Below are 18,313 nucleotides of genomic sequence, written 5' to 3' on the forward strand. Positions count from 1 at the left end.
TTCCTGACCTGGCTTGGACGACTACCCACTCCGGCTCCTGACTCTGGCTTGTTCCGGTATAAGATTCTGCTTGCTCCTGTGGACACTGTTCTTAATAAATATTTTAACTAGCACCTTATGCTTGTCTGGTTTTCAATGTGCTCTGACATTATGCAAGGGCCATGAATCGAGACGGTGCTAGTGTAAACCCTAGTCCCTCTCCGTTGTAGACTATTTTTTCGAGGCTGGATTCACAGGATCAAAGAATGGAGCGGTTCGCTCAGGTCCTGCAGACCCTGCTCTCGCTCATTTGGACCCAGCTAATGCCTCGCCTCCAGGCCCTGCCGCTACCCCTGCTGGTCCTTCCGTTGCTCCTGAGCCTACACCTGGAAGGGCCATGTCGGGTCAAGCTCCCTTACCCCAACGCTATGGGGGTGACCCCAATCATTGCCACGGATTCCTGAACCAGGTGGGAATCTATTTTGAGTTGGTTCCGCAGGCACTTCCTGGCGACAGGTCGGGTTCTTGATATCCTTATTGATGGATAAAGCATTAGCCTTGGCTTATCCACCTTGGGAGAACGATAAGCCCATTATTTTCAACTACCCTGAATTTGTGGCCTTCTTCAGACGGGTATTTGATGTACCAGCTCGATCCCTCTCTGCCGCTAAACTGCTTATGTGCATCCGGCAAGGTATGCGAACTGTAGCCGAGTATACCATAGAGTTCCGTACCCTAGCAGCAGATGTAGGCTGGAATAATGAGGCACTGGTGGCAGCATTCTTCCATGGGATGAAGTGGCTGCTAAGGAATTGCCTAGAGATCTGGAGGAGCTGTTGTAATTCCTGATTCTCATTGACACCAGGCTCCGTGAGAGGCCTTCATTTAAAGAGCACCTGCGTAGGCCTCCTAACAAGTTGGCTCCCTCGTTTTCCTCCCCTCCCTCAACGTCGGGTGAGTTGTCTACTGGAGGTATTGAACCCATGCAACTGGGAGTTACACGTTTGTCCGAGGCTGAAAGTGCCTATAGGAGACGAGAGGGGCTATGTCTCTACTGTGGCCTCACAGGTCATCTTTTGAGGTCATGTACCACACGGCCGGGAAACGCTCGCACCTAAGACTCCATAGGACGGATCTTAGGTGGGGTTTCTTTGTCCCTAGGGCTTCTTAAGGAGAAGCCTCTGGTCACTGTGGTACTAATGGGCAGACTCCTCGGTGGTTCTTCGGCTCTGATTGACTCCGGTGCTGCGGGTATGCTTATTGACGCTTTTTTTGTCTCTCAGAGTCTGATACCCACACAACCTCGTACCACTCTGTTGGCTATTGAGGCCATTGATGGCAGACCATTGCAGCCTGCCCTCATCACTCTCGAGACCGCTCCTCTTACCATGGTGGTAGGGACTTTACATTATGAGACGTGCACCTCTGCCCGGGGTACACTTCTCCACATCTTTTGGTTGTGTGCCCTTCAAACTTATTGGAGACAGGTTCACGATCTTATCTGTCAAATAACTGGTGAACAGCTGGCCTTTCAACCGGGTGCCTATCTACTACATATCCATGATGACGATAGTGGGGGACCTCAAAATTCTCTCAGCAAGCATCTGATTAATGCAGCTAGATCATTGATACCCAGACTTTGAAGAGACGTTAAAACCCCATCACTCACCGAATGGATTAATCAGGTAAATTCCAGGCAAATCTTTGAAATTGAACTCTTTTTTTACCAAACAAGACAAACTTACCAATTTTTTCTAGAATGTGGGCACCATGGACCCACTTTTGTCATGGGAAGGTCTATGCAGAACTCAAACATGACCCTGCATAGATGACTAGAATACCCACCAGTCACCTACTGATCCTTTGTGACCCCTTTAAAGGATGAAGGAAAGTACCCTCACTGGAGTATGTCCCAGAGGATACACTTGGTGCCCTCCCCCCTGTATCACCCCACCCTCTGATCTACCCTGGAGTCCCCGGTGGTATTACCACGTGGGACTCATTGCTTTCTAATGCTCGTCTTCACTGCCTCTATCTTTATGTGATTCACGTTTTTTTTTGTGTTGTCTTACTATTTGTCTTTGTTTACTTGATGGTACTACCACATACCAAGCTCTTAGCCTATTGAGTTCTGGTTACCGAGCTAAAGGACCGTTCATCCTGCATAACCATTTCATTGTAAAATGAATGTTAACCTCTCAGTCTTGATGTTTTGATGTATTATGCGGGACTTTCCAACATCATGGTCCTTATTGTACCCTCTATGATTGACGGTTATGCGGCACTCCGCTTGGATGATGTGATATGTATGATCCCATTGTATGTCATTTTACTTTTTCTTATATTCAATAAAAATGTAAAAGGGAAAAAAAAATGATTGGTACATTATGAGACTATCCAGTTCCAGGTTACATAGTTACATAGTATTTGAGGTTAAATAAAGACATAAGTCCATCAAGTCCAACTTATTGTTTGTATGCATTTATGTTTGAGCAGGTGTGTGCGTGTGTATTAGTCCATGTGGTATTTTGTTCTTAGGCGTACCTGTACCCCTGTATGTTATGGTCTCCAAGGAACTCGTCCAGGAGTTTCTTGAATGATTCCACACTCTTAGCTGAGATCACTTCCTGCGGCAGCGAGTTCCAGACCTTAACCGCTCTGACTGTGAAGAACCCCTTGCGCCCTGTGTGTTGAAATTTTTTTTCCACCAATTTTTGGTTGTGCCCTCTTGTCTTTGTTACGGAGCTAACCATAAACAGTTTGTTAATAATGTTGCTGTCACCCTTAAATAGTTTATACAATAAGATCATGTCCCCCCATTAGTCTCCTAACCTCCAAAGAGAACATATTTAATTTTAACAACCTTGTTTCATAGTTCAGGTGCTCGAACCCCTTAACAAGTTTGGTTGCCCTCCTCTGGACTTTTTCCAGCTCAAGGACATCCTTTCTGAGTATTGGTGACCAAAACTGGACCGCATACTCCAGATGTGGCCGAACCAGTGATCTATAAAGTGGCAAAATTGCAATACATTCCCTTCTTAATGCAAGACAGGACTCTGCTTGCTTTGTTTACAGCAGTCTGGCACTGCAAGCTATTCTTCAGTCTGCGGTCTATAATGACCCCCAAATCCTTCTCCGTTTCCGACTTCCCAAGAGGCACACCCATAAGTGTATAGTCCATTTGCCTATTTTTAACTCCAAAGTGCATTACCTTACATTTATCGACATTGAACTTCATCTGCCATACAGTTGCCCACTCCCCGATTTTCTCCAGGTCCTCCTGTAATGTTACAATGTCTGAATCCGTGTCTATTACCCTCCCGATTTTCGTATCATCAGCAAACACTGAGACATGGCTACTCACTCCCTCCCCGATATCATTAATAAATAGGTTAAAAAGCATGGGACCCAGCACAGAACCCTGGGGCACGCCACTCATGACCTCCACCCATTCTAAAAAGGTGCCATTAACTGATACTCTTTGTGCACGTTCAGGTGATCTCCTCCCTGCACTTTCCGGTGGTTCTGGGTTATCGGTGGCTCCAGACCCATAATCCCAGGCTTGATTTGGGGAAGGTCTGAGATTTTGTCCTGGTCTGATCAATCTTCTGCCAAATGTTTGCGAAGACCCACGGGGCTCCTATGTACTGCATCTGTCTCCGAATTGCCTGAAGAGTACAGGGAGTTCTCGGATCTGTTTGATAAGGTTCCGGCCGGTGCTCTTCCTCCTCACAGACCGTACAACTGTGCCATTGATCTTTTCCCTGGGTCTGTCCCGCCTCGTGGTAGAGTGTATCCTCTCTCAGTTGCGGAGAACAAGGCGATGGAGGAGTATGTCTCAGGCGCCCTAGCTAGAGGGTTTATCTGCAAATCCATGTCCCCTGCTGGGGCTGGATTCTTTTTTTTGTCAAAAAGAAGGGAGGGGAGCTTCGACCATGCATCGACTATGCATCGATTATAGAGGGCTCAATCGTATTACCGTTCAGAATGCGTATCCGATTCCCCTCATCACTGAACTCTTTGACCGACAAGGGTTCTAAGATTTTCACGAAACTGAACCTAAGGGGAGCCTATAATTTAATAGCATCACAGGGTTTTCATTCAACAGAAACCAACATAAGATACACCTTTTTGCGGATGATATCTTTATGTTAACCAACCCCGCTTCGTCTCTGGAAGCAGTTCAAAGAGCCATACAAAGGTTTAGTCATGTTTTTATATTATAAACTCAATGCATCTAAATCCCATATACTAAACTTGGGAATCCCTCCCACGCTCCAGACTGCTCTCTCCATCTTTCCCTTATAAGTGGACCACAGGTAAGCTGTCTTATTTGGGCATACAGCTGACATCCCGTACCACTGATTTTGTTTAGGGCAAACTACTCCCCACTGCTGACAGCGCTCCCAGGAGATCTGCTCAAACTATCCAAATGAGAACTAACATGGTCAGGACGTTTTGCAGCTTTCAAAATGTTAATCCTCCCTCGTATATTGTACTTATTCCGCACAGTCCAGATCAACCTCAATGACCAGTTTTTCAAATCATTATGCTCTATATTGACCAGATATACAGTATCTGGCAAGGTAAAAGAGCTTGATGCTCTTATGCACATTTAATAAAACCCAGGACGGTGGGAGGTATGGGTTTGATGGATTTGAGAGAGTATTACCTGGCTTGTGTTCTAGATCAGTTGAGACATTGGGTTGGTCCCCCCTCTGACATTCAGTGGTGCGGGATAGAGCAGTTCTTGGTGCCTAAAACGCAACTTGTTTCACTATTTGCTTGGGAGCATATGGCCTTGATTTCCCAGGTCTCCAGTTTCACCCACAGTCGATGTATCTATTTAAGCATGGCAACAACTATATACACAGATGCAAACGCAGGATACTGTGGTAAACATGGCTATGCCGCTTGCAACGTGTGAATTGTTTATTCTTGACTTATCCCTTCGGTACGAACCTCCTATCGCATGGCCAAGATCTCCTCTACTAACCCTAACTTATGTTGCTGAGCCCGACCTCCTGACCAGGCCCCCCTCTGCTCCGGGCCCCATAGCGACCGCGTGGGTCGCTATGGCAGTAGTTGCACCACTGGCTTGTACGTACATTTCTTATATACTAATTTCTCTAAGTGAATGATGAGCAGCTTCTATACAATTTATACATCCTTGTTAACACAGGCTATGGATAAGATTTACCAAGGATGGCACAGAGACTCTTTGTGCAATTGCTATTGTAAACTATAAGTACATGAGAGAACAATGCATCAATTGAATGTACAATTTTGCAGTTATTTATTTTAAAAAAAAAAACAACAAACATAAGAACAGTGCTGGAAAAAGTCTTGCTTGTAGATCACTTTCAGACTAAATACAAACTGCAGTACCAATCGCAACTAATCAGAATCCATCTTGCAATGCTTCGGTTTCAGCAAAGTGAATTCTAATTGTTTCCATGGATTTATTAAATAAGACCATTGGTATGTTATTACTGATCAAAAACTGGCAAGTTTCTTTATTACGTCAGTCTGTAATTATATTAATACCTTTGTTAATACAGATAGGATGTAAGAGAACAATGGATTGTTAAAGTGGAAGTATTTTACATTTATTGGCCACAAAGTATTTCATAACATTTTTCAATTTTCTATGGACTTTTGGTGGTGTGTGTGGTTTTTTTAATAGAAAATCTCTTCCAAATGTGCCATGTGACTAACGCACATTACTAACTTGAGCTTTTAGAATGATCCCTCTTCCTAAACTGAAATGATATGTACTATTTCTGAAATGGAAATCGATCCAGAAGAACGTGATTTAATGACGTGACATTCCGATGCATTTACTTTCACTTCAACAATGTGCAACTCAGTATTTAGGACATGCTTCAAAGTTATTAAAACATATCCAAATTGTTAGGCTAGTTTATTATAATATCTAGATCATATATAAGTAATGGAAAGTTTTTGACAGTGAAAGCCTAAAATCGGTGATGACAGGTCTTTAAATTCATGAAGTTTAAGAAATAAAGGTTCCTAGTAGAGTAAAACACCAGCTAAATTGCAGCTGACTTGTATTGTATTTGTTTTGTTTTAGTCTCACTTGAGGAATCACCTTGATCAACAAATAAGTGCCCTCAAACTAGATGAAGACAAATCATCAACAGAAAATCTAGAAAGTGATAGCAGGCCAAGCTCAGGTAAGAAAACATACCAAATGTGTCAGAACAGTAAAACCAAAGTTAACTTTTGTGTTTTTTCTTAAAATTGTATTGTATGTAAAAATCTGATGAGATTTTTCGTATTGAACGTTCATATGAAAATCTATCAGTGTATGGTCAGCTTAAGTCTGGATATAAAATCCAAAATCAAGAAGAGAAAAACTGGTTTGCCAGTGTCCAAGTAGTGCATGCTTCTCCATCTTCATCTAGCCTTTTTTCATTGTTTGTGCTCCATAAAAGCTATTTCACTAGTTCAGCGTTTTTCAACCACTGTGCCGCGGCACACTAGTGTGCCGTGAGATATTTTCGGGTGTGCCATCAATAAATCGTTAATTTCTTTGATCGATCAAAATTATTTTGATCGATCAAAGTTACTCACCTCTCCGCCGGCTTCCGGGTCTTCCGTCGGAGATCCGGTGACGTCACGGACATCGTCGTCACCGGACTCCTCCCCCCTTCCCCGAGTGGCTCTGTCGGCTAACGAAGGGAAGGGGGGAGGAGTCGGGCTTCTCCCTCGGCCCTGGCCACGCCTCCTCGTACACCCGGCAGCTCGCTTTCAGGCCCCATCAGCGGCGCGCTGATCACTGAACTTTGGAGGCAGGGAGGATGCTGTTAAATGTCCTTACCTATTTAATTTAATGTCCTTTACCTAAAACTGTTCTTAACCCTTGCAGTGGGGCTACCCCAGCACTGCAAGAGTTAAGTGCTCTTTTTTGTCTAGGTGCTAACAAAATGTTATACTCACCTGAACCACGGAGCCGGCCAGCTGTCAGTGCTCCCACCAGCCTGTCATCTCCTCCGCTGCAGCGATGGATTGGCTCTCAGCGTCCTCACGTCCCATATACTATGTATAGAATATAATGACTTGGGGATCTTAGACTGCTGCAGAATAGGTAGAGAGACAGAGGCTCCAGGGACCAGTCAAGAGCAACCTGGCTCTGAGGATCAGGTGAATATAACGTTTTTTTATTATTATTATTTTAGCACCTAGACAAAAACAAGCACTTAACCCTTACAGTGTGGGGATCGCCCCACTGCAAAGGTTAAGAACAGTTTCTGCATTAAACTGTAATGTGTACTGCAATAATGTGCCGCCTTCTCCTTACCAACACTTATACAGAAGCCACTACTTAGGAAGTACTGGAAGGAAAACTTTGACAAAGCCAGTCCCACTGCATCCCAAATGTTTCCCCACTGCTTACCAAATTTCCAGGGTCGAGGCTTAAAACAGCTGACATAATAATAGGGTGGGACTGAGTGGCAGGTGACCCAGTTAACAATTGAAGGGGCTTACTAGAAATCTTGATGATTCTCCATTGAATGAACATCATTTTTATAAATATTTGTATTGATTTATAACGCACTATCATCTCCTGTGGTATATAGATCTCCGTGTAAAGGTGCCTATACAATGGCCGAATTTCAGACGTTTTTTAATGTACTGGCCGAAATTTGGCTAGTGTATGGGACTGTCAGCTCCCCTTCACCCGGCATTCCTTGGTCAGCTGATCAAAGGAGCTGGCTGGACAATCAATGAGCTGCCTCTTCTGATCGGGTATTCTGGCAGGTGCCGGGGGCACCTATCAGAATACAATACAAACAGCGGGGCTTCCTCGATCGACACGCTGTTTGTGTTTAATGGAGGAATCGCGTCAATTTCTTTCGTTCAGCCCGTGGGTTGAACGAAAGAAATTAACAGTTGTATTGCCAGCTTAAGGCTGGGTTCACACCTAGAAACGTGCAAAAACGCTGTCACCTACACAGTTTATGCCTATAAATTAAGTTGCACGTTTTTGTGAGCAGATTCTAGCGTATTGATATTAATGGCCAGACGTTAAACACGCAAAACCCAGGCCTAAAAGATACAACAGTGGTTAGCACACAGAAAAAAAATGCATAAAATATTCCAGTTCCAAGTTTATACAGCAATTTGTACTGTTATAACAAATTATTGGCCAAAGTACATATCATTACCAACTTTGGCCAATATTTTGGGAGATTATCTATCTGCATTCTAATTGGACGTAGTACTAAAGCAGGCAAGTGTGAACTGAGCTGATGAGAGTGGAATCAGTGTGTCTAAACAAAACTGTTGGGCTTGTTTGGTGGCTTGGAATCTCTGGAGTTCCACTATAATCTGCTTTTGACTCTGCATGCTCTTTTTATACACCAATGTAAACTTGGGAAATGGCAATACCTCAAGTACTTCAACTAACTGCAAGTGTGTAGTGCTCAATGCAGCAGACAGTATCATACAGAGAGATGGGAATGGAGGGCAGTGGGAACAGGCAGAGACATAATTAGGATGTATTATCAACAGGGGGACCTGCAAAAGAACAGAGACCGTACGAAGAGGGCTACCAGAGACTGTAGTATGGACAGTTGGTAGGAGAGCTGCCAGCGAGTGTGGATTGGGACAGAGCTGTCAGGGAATATAGTGTGCACAGTTAGAGGAACTGTACCAGAGAAAGTTGTGTGGTTGGATAAGTGGCAAAGTGGCCAGAGAACATTTTGTGGGTGGGGGGCTTCCAGAAAACATGCGGACATTAGAATGAAAAGTTACTTTAGAAATGTGAATATATAGCAAATAGATAAATAGGGTAAATATACATTAAGGGGTGTGAAAAATGTTTAGCAAAGTTCTCCTAGACCTCTTTTGTGGCTGCTGTGGCCATTTTTCTTGGCAACCATCTGGTTTCAATAATAAAGCCTGCTCCCACCTCCTGGTCCCCTGTCTTCTCTGTGAGCACAGAACTGTTTCAGAGGTTTTAGGATAGAGAGTGGCAGATATTGGTGAACCCCTGTTCACCAGTCTTCTCTAGGCTGAATACCCAGAAGTGCTCAGCACTTGCGGGTTCACAGCTGTTAGAAACCTGCAGCATCAGCTGACATCAGCTGACTGGTGTCTTATATTTGTATGGGCAGAGGAGGCATCAGGGGTCTAATAGAACTTAATGGCTCCATGAAAAGAACCTGCCACTACTACATCTGTTCTGCCACATAAAAAATATTTGGTAAATTAACATAATTAACCCCGTTCCATGCACAGGCATATACATAGATGACATTAGTACAGACATGCATATGTAAATGCCTTTGTCTGATGCATATTAGGTATCCCTATGAATGCCAGAAGTAGAAGGATTATCTTAGGGCTGTCATTTAGGTTTCATTCTAAAGTGTAGAGGTTTTTAATGCATTGCCTACTTAAAAGTTTGGGTATCATAGTTTATCCATGTTTCGCAAGTGTACGCAAGTTTTTAGCTGGATATATTTATTACTTCTAAAGACCTATCCTTTTATATTAAATAATTTTATATGTGGAATATATATTTGTGTTTGTGTGCACTAAAAATTAATTTTTACTGAAAATGCAGATTTCATAAACATTTGTCCAAGGTTTTCATTTGTTAGCGGTTTTACATTGCCTTTTGTTTCTGTGACCACCTAGCTACTTATGCCACCTAGTTGAAAACAAAATCTAGAGAGCACTCATTTAGTGTTGTGGACACACCTGAGGGAACAGTGTGTGGTGAGGAAAAAAGAATGTCTCCACCAGGATGCGTTCACTAACGTGTGAACAATGTGTGTCATGGGCAGAGCTGCAACAGTTAATCGATTAAAATCGACGATTGAAAACGTTTTGGCAACGTTTTCGATCGGCGATTCGTCGGCTATCGATTGCTTAGCCTGTTCGGGGCTCCGCACGCGGCCTGAGTCGCACGTCACGCGTCACACGCTGCTCCCGACGTGCCCACCGCACAGGCCGCCGCATAAGCCACGCCCACCGAACAGGCCGAAGCCGCGCACGCTGCTCGTCTCCTAGCCGTGAGCTCTCTCACCCGCCGCGAGCTGCCTCACCCGCCGCATAAGTCATGCCGGCCGCTGGTCTCCTCCTAGCCGTGAGCTCCCTCAGTCGCCGCAAAAGCCATGTCCACCGCTGGTCTCCTCCTCGCCGTGAGCTCCCTCACCCGCCGCTGGCCTGCAGACAATTGAGGGCCCACCTTCTAAAAGTAAGTCAGGAGTGGACTACACTAGAAATGCAACTGTAGTGATCTGGATGTAATGACATCAGCTTATTTTAATAGTGAGCACTTTTCAATTTAGTCAGAATCTCTCAAGGAAACCTCTTATTATTGAAAAGAGCCCTCCCCCCTCCCTTTTCAATAATAAGAGGTTTCCTTGAGAGATTCTGACTAAATTGAAAAGTGCTCACTATTAAAATAAGCTGATCCTTGCCTGCCCTTAATACAAACTAGTGCAACTTGAATGATGTTCCATTTTGCTCATGTGGTTAGCACTTTCCTCCCTGTTCACATAGGAAAGGACTAGCACCTGTTCACTAGAGCTGCAGCAATTATTCAATTAAAATCGACGATCGACGCCGGTAAGCCCGCTCACGCGACGCCGCTTAGCCACGCCCACGCTGAGGACATGCGTCTGGCCCTCTCCTCCCGGCAAGCTTCCCGACTCGCCGCTGCCCGCCGACAACCAACAACGCCGCTGCTCGCCGACAACTGGTATTCTGCATTGCGCCGCTGTAAAATGTACTATACTGCACACCACACTTTTTTTTACTGCCACCGTGCCAAGCTTGCTCCTGTGATGGACTACAATCTCAATAGAAACTAGTAGTCCATCACTGGAGCCTTTTTTTTTTTTATCCGATTAACCGATTAATCGAACTAAATAATCGGCTAACTAATCGATTATGAAAATAATCGTTAGCTGCAGCTCTAGTCATGGGGACGGCATCCCAGTGCAAAACTCCTAAAAGGGTTGGATCTTAAAACAGGGATGTGTGGTTCTCTGCTACTATTACTGGTAGCAGAATTCCTCAGCAATTAAAACTTAATTTATAGTCTCTTTTTTTTTTATACAAGGGAATAGTATGTATACTCGCATACCTGGAGAGGGCTGGGAATTACCATGTGCTGTGAGTAGCTGGTCAGATTTTACCACTCAAATCTGGGATCTGTGTATGCACTTACAGGAAACAAGTGGTAGAGTCCTAGATGGAAAGTGAAGGCTTCAATCCCCTATTTATATTCTTAACTGTGTCTAAAATAGAGAACAGTGTAGAAGTGTCAAAGTTCTATAATTCATATTTTCAGTAATTTCTATGTGTACTTGCTTTATTTAAGGGCTCATTCACACTAGCTTGCATGCTAAAATGCAAATTTTTAGTGTGGTGCAGTGTAGATTGCTGAGTGAGGTCTGCCACGGGGGAGAGCCTGGGGCGATGAAAGGGCTGATGGGGATAAGCCAGCATATCACACTGTTTTTAGTTTTGTTTTTTTTTAACCTTACTTTGGAGTGTGCACTCTTTTTTTCGGGTCTCCGCACAGCAGCACGGTGTGCTCTGGTGCATTGACCTGTGCTGCCATCCAGTGCACATCTGCATTGTGATGTGAACGGGGCACATCGAAAACAATTGTTTTGCCCTTGTGGTGACTGGCATTGATCAGTTGCTCAAAACCTCTCAACCTCAAAACCAGCACTTCCTCCACATGAAGGCTTTGTAACTCATAGTTGACCTCCATAGGCAGGGCTTGAAAAATTTTAGGGTGTCTCACCAGTCAGTCAAAAATGTCACCAGTCAGCATGACCGGACTATAGCCTTGCAATTTATGTTAACATGTTTTGGGGACAGATAGAGCTTTCTTTTGGTGGTATTTAAAATCACCGCTGGGGGGGTTATTTTTTACCAGATAATGAAAAAAGTACAGTAATTTAAAAAAAAAAAAAAAGTTTCCCTACGTTATTTTATAAAACATCTATTCTTACCCATATTTTTGGTAAAACATAAAAAACGGGGTCACGTCGGGTTAATAAGTCACCAAACATGTCAAGCCTTAAAATTGCGCACGCCCGCAAAATCGCAAAAACCAACCACACCGAAAATTGGCCATAGGCGACGCTTAAAATGCATTAAAGCTCATCAGTTTAGTGTTATCAGTAATTAATGGCCCTAAAATTATTGCTCACACTCCGACAATCGTGGTTATATGTAACGTGTGGCACAATAGGCGCAATTGTTGTTTTCGCACGTAGGCGCACCCGACGCATATGTGTATGTGGGGGGCAGAGGACTTAAAAAACATTTTTTTTCTTTTTTAATTTTTTTAATGCTTTATTTTTTTTACACAACTTTATTGCTATCACATGGGGGGCTGGGAGGCTAAGAAGCTCCCTATGTGCTTCATCAGCTTCTGTAGCTGGAGAGTGACACTGAATGCAGGAAGTAATATACATCACTTTCTGCATTCCGGGACTGGAGAATAGATCAAAGTGAGATTGTGTACTGATCTCCCTTTGATCTCCTGTCACAGAGCCATGCCGGTCTCGGCCGCATCGGGCACAGTGTATCTCGTAACCGGCAACGGCAGTGACAGCTGCTGGTAATACAAGCGATCAGGCATCTCGAGACACTCGATCACTTGAATGTAAAGCTCCCGACCGGCCGTGTAATTACAACGGCCGGCCAGGAAGCTGCTCGTCGGGCTCAGCCGTCCTTTCGTCACGGACGAGTGGATTTGTCAAGCCCTGTCCATAGGGGTATGTTATAAATCCTGCAGCTGGTGTATTTTGGTGGCTATTACTGCTGTGAGCCTTTTGCTATGCCAGCACTTCATTTTATTAAAAAAACAAAACCATTCTTGTAATTATTGTATCAAAGATTTTACTGCAACAACACTAAATGTATATCTATTTTCCAACAGGTTTTTATGAACTGAGTGATATCAGCTCCTGTTCTCTATCCAATTCTTGTTTATCTGTATATAGTGAATGTTTGTCATCAGCAAGCAAAGTAAGGCCTTGCTCCCAAAAATATAAGAGCCATTTCAAAAACTTTGAGTACCGACCAAGATCAGCAGATGAGAAATCTTTGTGCGTTTATACCGGAGACATCCTCAATATAAGAATAAATTCCGTTCTCTCAAATATTCAAGGGAAAGAAAGTCGAAGACCTGTCTCAACTGGTATGAAAAATTAAGAAATATTCACGTTATGTTTAAAGACAATGTTTGTTTATTAATATTCTGCTTTTATGAAGAAAAAACATGTAAAAATAAACACAAACACACTCACTCCCCAGTAAATGGCCTTTGAGGTATTTTTCATGATTTTTGTTTTTTTTTACCAACAGAAAAACTGGTCCAAAATTGTAAAACTATTTTTAAACTCTAGCTATTTATTTTTTGCCATTGCCATGACCCACCAGCAAACAAAACCACAATAAATTCTTCTACTCCTGACATTCAATGAATGAATGTGTGCATTTTTTTTTGTTTGCACCCCAGAAACAATAGCGCACATTTTGCTTTTTTTTATCTACCTAAGACACCCTGATACTGGCAATAAAGCTGGGAATACACGGTTGAAATATTTGAAAAAAGTTAGTTAATGGGGGTCATATTAACGATCTTTTTCCATGACTGAAACATTGAATATGATTTTCATTCAGGAGACTCCATTTATTCCAAAATCGAATTTTAAAATCAAACTAAATTTTGAACATTCATTCAAATCTCAACAAGTCTCTGATGACATGATCAAATGTTCAGATTAGATTTTCTATAGGTTTTATGTATAAATGTTCATACAAAAAGCTATCAGTGTATACACAGCTTAACACTCACAATGACGCTGACACCAATGGGGTTATTCACAAAGGCTCTCTTCGGCCGCCAGAGCCCTTCGGTTCAGTTGAACCGAAAGGCTGCTGTACGGGCTATTCATTATAGTCGAGCTGAAGGCATATACTTCAGCTCGACTGAGCAAAAGTGACACCCGAAGCAGGGCGAACGGGCAGCCGAAGGCCTGGGAACACTGATCTGTCATTAAACAATAACAACTAGGCAGAGCCAACCGTGACGTCACAGCCGGCTCCACTCAGTTGTTGCTCATTGGCCAGCACCTGCTAGAAGACTCTAGCAGGTGCTGGCCAATGGGAAGCAGTTGGGCGGAGCTAGCTGTCACTATTAGCTCTGCCCAATATTATCTAAATTTTTTTAAAAATCTCTTTTTTAAATTTAATATTTACTCTTTAAAAAATATTTATTCAACTTTTTTTCAACTTTTTTCACTGTTTGTTATTCTACTCGGTACCACGCAGCGGCATTCGGCTCGACTATTCTAGAATAGCAGAGCTGAATGCCGCTGACCGATGTACGGCTGATTTCAGCCAACGTACGGCTGAAATCTGCCATACTGAGCCGTAGTGAATAGCCAAATATTGTTCGCTCACTTCACTTCGGCTGGGTTATTCACTCGACTGTCTTCAGCAGCTTTGTGAATAACCCCCTAAATATAAAACCTTTAACCTAGATCAAACCCTGAATTATTATTATGATTCTTTTTTTTTACCATTTTAAATTTACCAAAACTGAAGCAGACAGAATCTGGAGTGGTTGCCCATGGCAACCAATCAGAGCCTATCTTTCATTTTCAAAGCTTAACTGAACAAACTAAACATAGAAGCTAATTACTTACTATGAGTCACTGCTCCAGAATCTGTCTGCTCCAGTTTTGGTAAATTCTCCCCATTGTGCCCCTTTTTCTCACAGAGGAGAAAGATATACAGGAGAGGTGTCTTTTTATTAGTAGTCACATGATTTGAAACCGATCCTCTTAGCTGCCTCCATGCTTGGTCTCCATGCTCTCACTCAACCATGCTCCCGCAGCACAAAAACATGCCACATATATGCAGTGCCACAGTTAAACACCTAAAAATGTAATGATCTATGAGCAACATTTACTACTAATAGGAATAACATTAAAGCAACCCTGTCGCTATGCGCAAGTCAGAGAAGCAAGGCATTCTTGTAAAAGAAGACAGTAAATACTCACCTTCCCCACTGCCCACTCTACTGAACACCTCTCCAATCCTGACACATCCTTTGTCATGAGAGAAACATTGGGGCTGCCACTGATGGCCAGTCAGTTTCCCTGGGGACTTCAGAGTCCTTTTAAAGTTCAACTTCAGGAAATATCTCCCTTTTAAAAAAAAATAATTTTGCAGGTCATTGTTTTCAGCTATTTATAAAGATAATAAAATGTAGGCCTCCAGAGGTGAAAAATGGAGAAAGATTAAGCTCAAAGTGACTGTCATTATGAAAATAATTACTTGCCTATCCTGCAGACTGCACCACCAATTATATATCTCTTGAAGTGCTAAGCTTGCTGAAGAATCTTTAGCATCTGGCACACTCCCAGGTGTGATGCCTGGTCTCCAGCTAAGTGCTGTGTTTCCTCTGGCTAGCCCCATATCATAACTGGGTCCTGAAGTGACATAAGGGCCACCAGAAGAAACCAAGTGCATAGAGGGGGGACAAGGCATCTCCCAGAAGTGTTGATGTTGAAGATTCTTCATTCAGCTTATCTGTTCAACAGATCAAAGATCAGTGACACAGGCAGCATACCAGTTGAATTTTATTTTTTATTTTTTTCTTCGCAGACCAGGCACATTTTTAAAAAATGAGCACATGGTTGCTTTTAGCATTCCATTAACTTAGGCAATATTTTTAGGCCAAATTGTGTTGGCTTTAGGTTAAACTTTCATGTGTATATACAAAAACATAACAGTGACTATGGTTTGTCTTTAAGCATTTAAAAACAAAACTTTAAGTATTGGCCTCCTACTTGATTACTTTAGATTATGAAAGCCATAGCATAAAGTATTGCGTCATAATAATATGCCATAATTCTCTTCTCCAAAAGACCTGTTAACTGGTTATAGGTTCTTTCTGTGCAGTCTGTTGATTTTCTAATTGGAAAAAAAAATGCCACACCACTTTAGCAAGACATGTGTGTTTCATTTTTTCACAGCTTCTGTTATTTGCTGAATTTAAGGGGTTTTAAAGAGAAGTACACAATGTACAGAAATGTGGGTTCCCTGTCAGTCAGTACTGTAACATCTTTTGGCCGATATCACAGCCATCAAATGTTTCGTATGGTTAGCTAACATCTGCTAGATTTGTTTTGTAATTGGTTCTCACAGAATAGTTTGTAGGCATAAGGAACCATTTAAAGTAACAGCCACAAGGCACTATTTTATTATTTAGTGATTCGTAGCATTACTATATCATTTTAACTACCCTCTGCTTTTATATTGTAGGAGACCTTGAAAGATTCATACAACTGTACCATGGATTTCAAAACACAAGTGGCCTTGAAAGCATGTCAACATTTGATATCAAAGATGATATATTCTTTCAAAGTGTGGATCCAAAGTATCAGAATGACCTTGTTTCCAAAAATAGAAATGAAATTTACACATACCCAAGTCCTCTCCATGCTGTTGCTTTACAGAGCCCTTTATTTTCTCTGTCTACTGAATCACAAAAGTATTCTACAGAAAACAACTCCAAAACTATCCCTGGCCTTTTACCAAGGCCTGCTCTGTCTGCAGAAAATAAACCAAAGGGCCATATAAACAAATTGCTGCAAATAAGAAAGAGCCAAGAAATTGGGCTGGTTGGATTTTGTCAGCGAAATGCCAAAAAGACTCACCCAGCTCTTCCACACCAGACACTTATATCAGAGCATTGCCCTACTGGCATAAGTAATACCAGTATCTTCCAAAGACAAAGTCGGGTTTCTTTAATAGAAGATAACACAAAGGAGCAGGGAGACATAACAAAAAGAGAATTGCAGCCAAAGGAAGATGCAGAAAAAAATCTTATTGTTAGTGAGAATCTGAAAATCACCCTCCCAGTTCCTTCAAGAAGAAATCCGTCCCTCTCTACTAGTCATCCAAATACAGTACATCAGCACAAGCTAATAAACCTAAATTGTTCTACAAACAAAGCACCACAAGATTCTGGACAACAAATGTCTTATACATCACACAAAAAGCACAGTCCTCAAAAAAGAATACATGCAGCTAAGAATTTGGAACATTTTGAGTTTGTTCAAGCTAAGTTCATTCCTGGAGAGTCCCATCAAATTAAAATAAGAATGTCTACTTCTAAAAATTTTCTAATAAACAGAAAAAGAAGAAACAGTGAGAAAAGGATAACGCCTAGCCCTGCACACATAGTAGAAGAACCAGTACTAAGAGAACCCATAAGGTTAAAAGATGAATGTATTGAACATTGCAAACCAAAAGTGGGCAGAAAACGATCCATAAAAAAGCCATCTTTTTTTGTTGCTGCAACTCGTAGGTCCTATTCAAAAGACAGTTTATATTCTGATCAGTGTAGAACACATAGAGCTCAAGCTGATACTTCCCCAAAGATATTGTACTCCCCCAATATAATGGAGGCTCACTCCCACTTGAATATAAAACACAAGTGGCAGTCATCGGTAGATATTTCTGTAAACAAACATCTTTGTAATTTTTCCAGAAGTCCTCACACTGTCTACGGCCACAGAAAACCAGTAAAAAAGGCTGGGGTTAAACATTGCAGGCACATGGACATACATGGTCAAAGTGAGTCTGAATATTCAGCAGAGTGTTCTCTCTTTCACTCCACTGTTATAGAGACTAGTGATGAGGTAGCAAGTGAGTACACCACAAATCGATTTGGAGACATTGGATCCAGTGATAGTGACTCAAAGTCTACTACTAGTGGTAGTAGCCTTTCTTTGAATTGTGAGAGCCTAAATTGGGCTGATAATACCCCTAAGACACCAGTTGCTCCCCACTTGAACAGACATTCACAGCTAGAACCCAAGGTTTCTCGTATCAAAGCTTCAAAAGCACTAAAGAAAAAAATCAGGAGGTTTCATCCAACTTCTCTTAAAATTATAACTATGATGTAAAACAGTGCTTGCCACATGTGTTCAAGTATCCCTAACAAAGCTGGTTTCTAGAGATGAGGCTGAGCTTGGTGCAAACCCAGTTTGCCTGAGTTCACCTGAGCCCGTTCAAAACTCTTAACCGTTGCCCTCTCTTCCGGTCTTGGAAATCTTTAGGAATTCTCCTTCGTTATGCAGCCTATTTGTGTTTTAGAATATTAACTTTTTTATTTTATTTATCAAAGTGGAAGAAGCATACAAAAACAATGTATACTTGCATAGCTTATATGGTTAAAAAAGATGTCATCAAGTATAGGCTGCCATAACTCCTGCACTCCTGGCCTGGCAAAACTGCTGGGCAGCTATGGGCA

The 18,313-nt window shown here is 42.3% G+C and overlaps 1 protein-coding gene across 1 annotated transcript; it reads left to right on the forward strand.

Annotated features, from left to right (window-relative positions):
* Window positions 1–519: 519 nt before the first annotated feature.
* On the forward strand, window positions 520–17,992 carry LOC108799550 (dapper homolog 2-like). The gene is made up of 7 exons (XM_018571424.1): window positions 520–673; window positions 845–933; window positions 1,263–1,373; window positions 3,475–3,555; window positions 6,074–6,176; window positions 12,920–13,180; window positions 16,318–17,992. Exons 1-7 carry the CDS (start codon window positions 520–522, stop codon window positions 17,964–17,966), a joined length of 2,448 nt encoding a protein of 815 aa, XP_018426926.1. The 3' UTR covers window positions 17,967–17,992.
* The last annotated feature ends 321 nt before the right edge of the window (window positions 17,993–18,313 follow it).

This window comes from Nanorana parkeri, unplaced genomic scaffold, assembly GCF_000935625.1.
Source record: "Nanorana parkeri isolate BGI_ZX_2015 unplaced genomic scaffold, ASM93562v1 scaffold1753, whole genome shotgun sequence".
Lineage (NCBI taxonomy): Eukaryota > Metazoa > Chordata > Amphibia > Anura > Dicroglossidae > Nanorana > Nanorana parkeri.

Coding starts and splice junctions, on each gene's coding strand:
- LOC108799550 (XM_018571424.1), top strand. CDS start 520: ATGGATAAAGCATTAGCCTTGGCTTATCCACCTTGGGAGAACGATAAG. Junction 674..844: donor GCTTATGTGCATCCGGCAAG/GTATGCGAACTG, acceptor CATTGACACCAG/GCTCCGTGAGAGGCCTTCAT. Junction 934..1,262: donor CTCCCCTCCCTCAACGTCGG/GTGAGTTGTCTA, acceptor TTTGTCTCTCAG/AGTCTGATACCCACACAACC.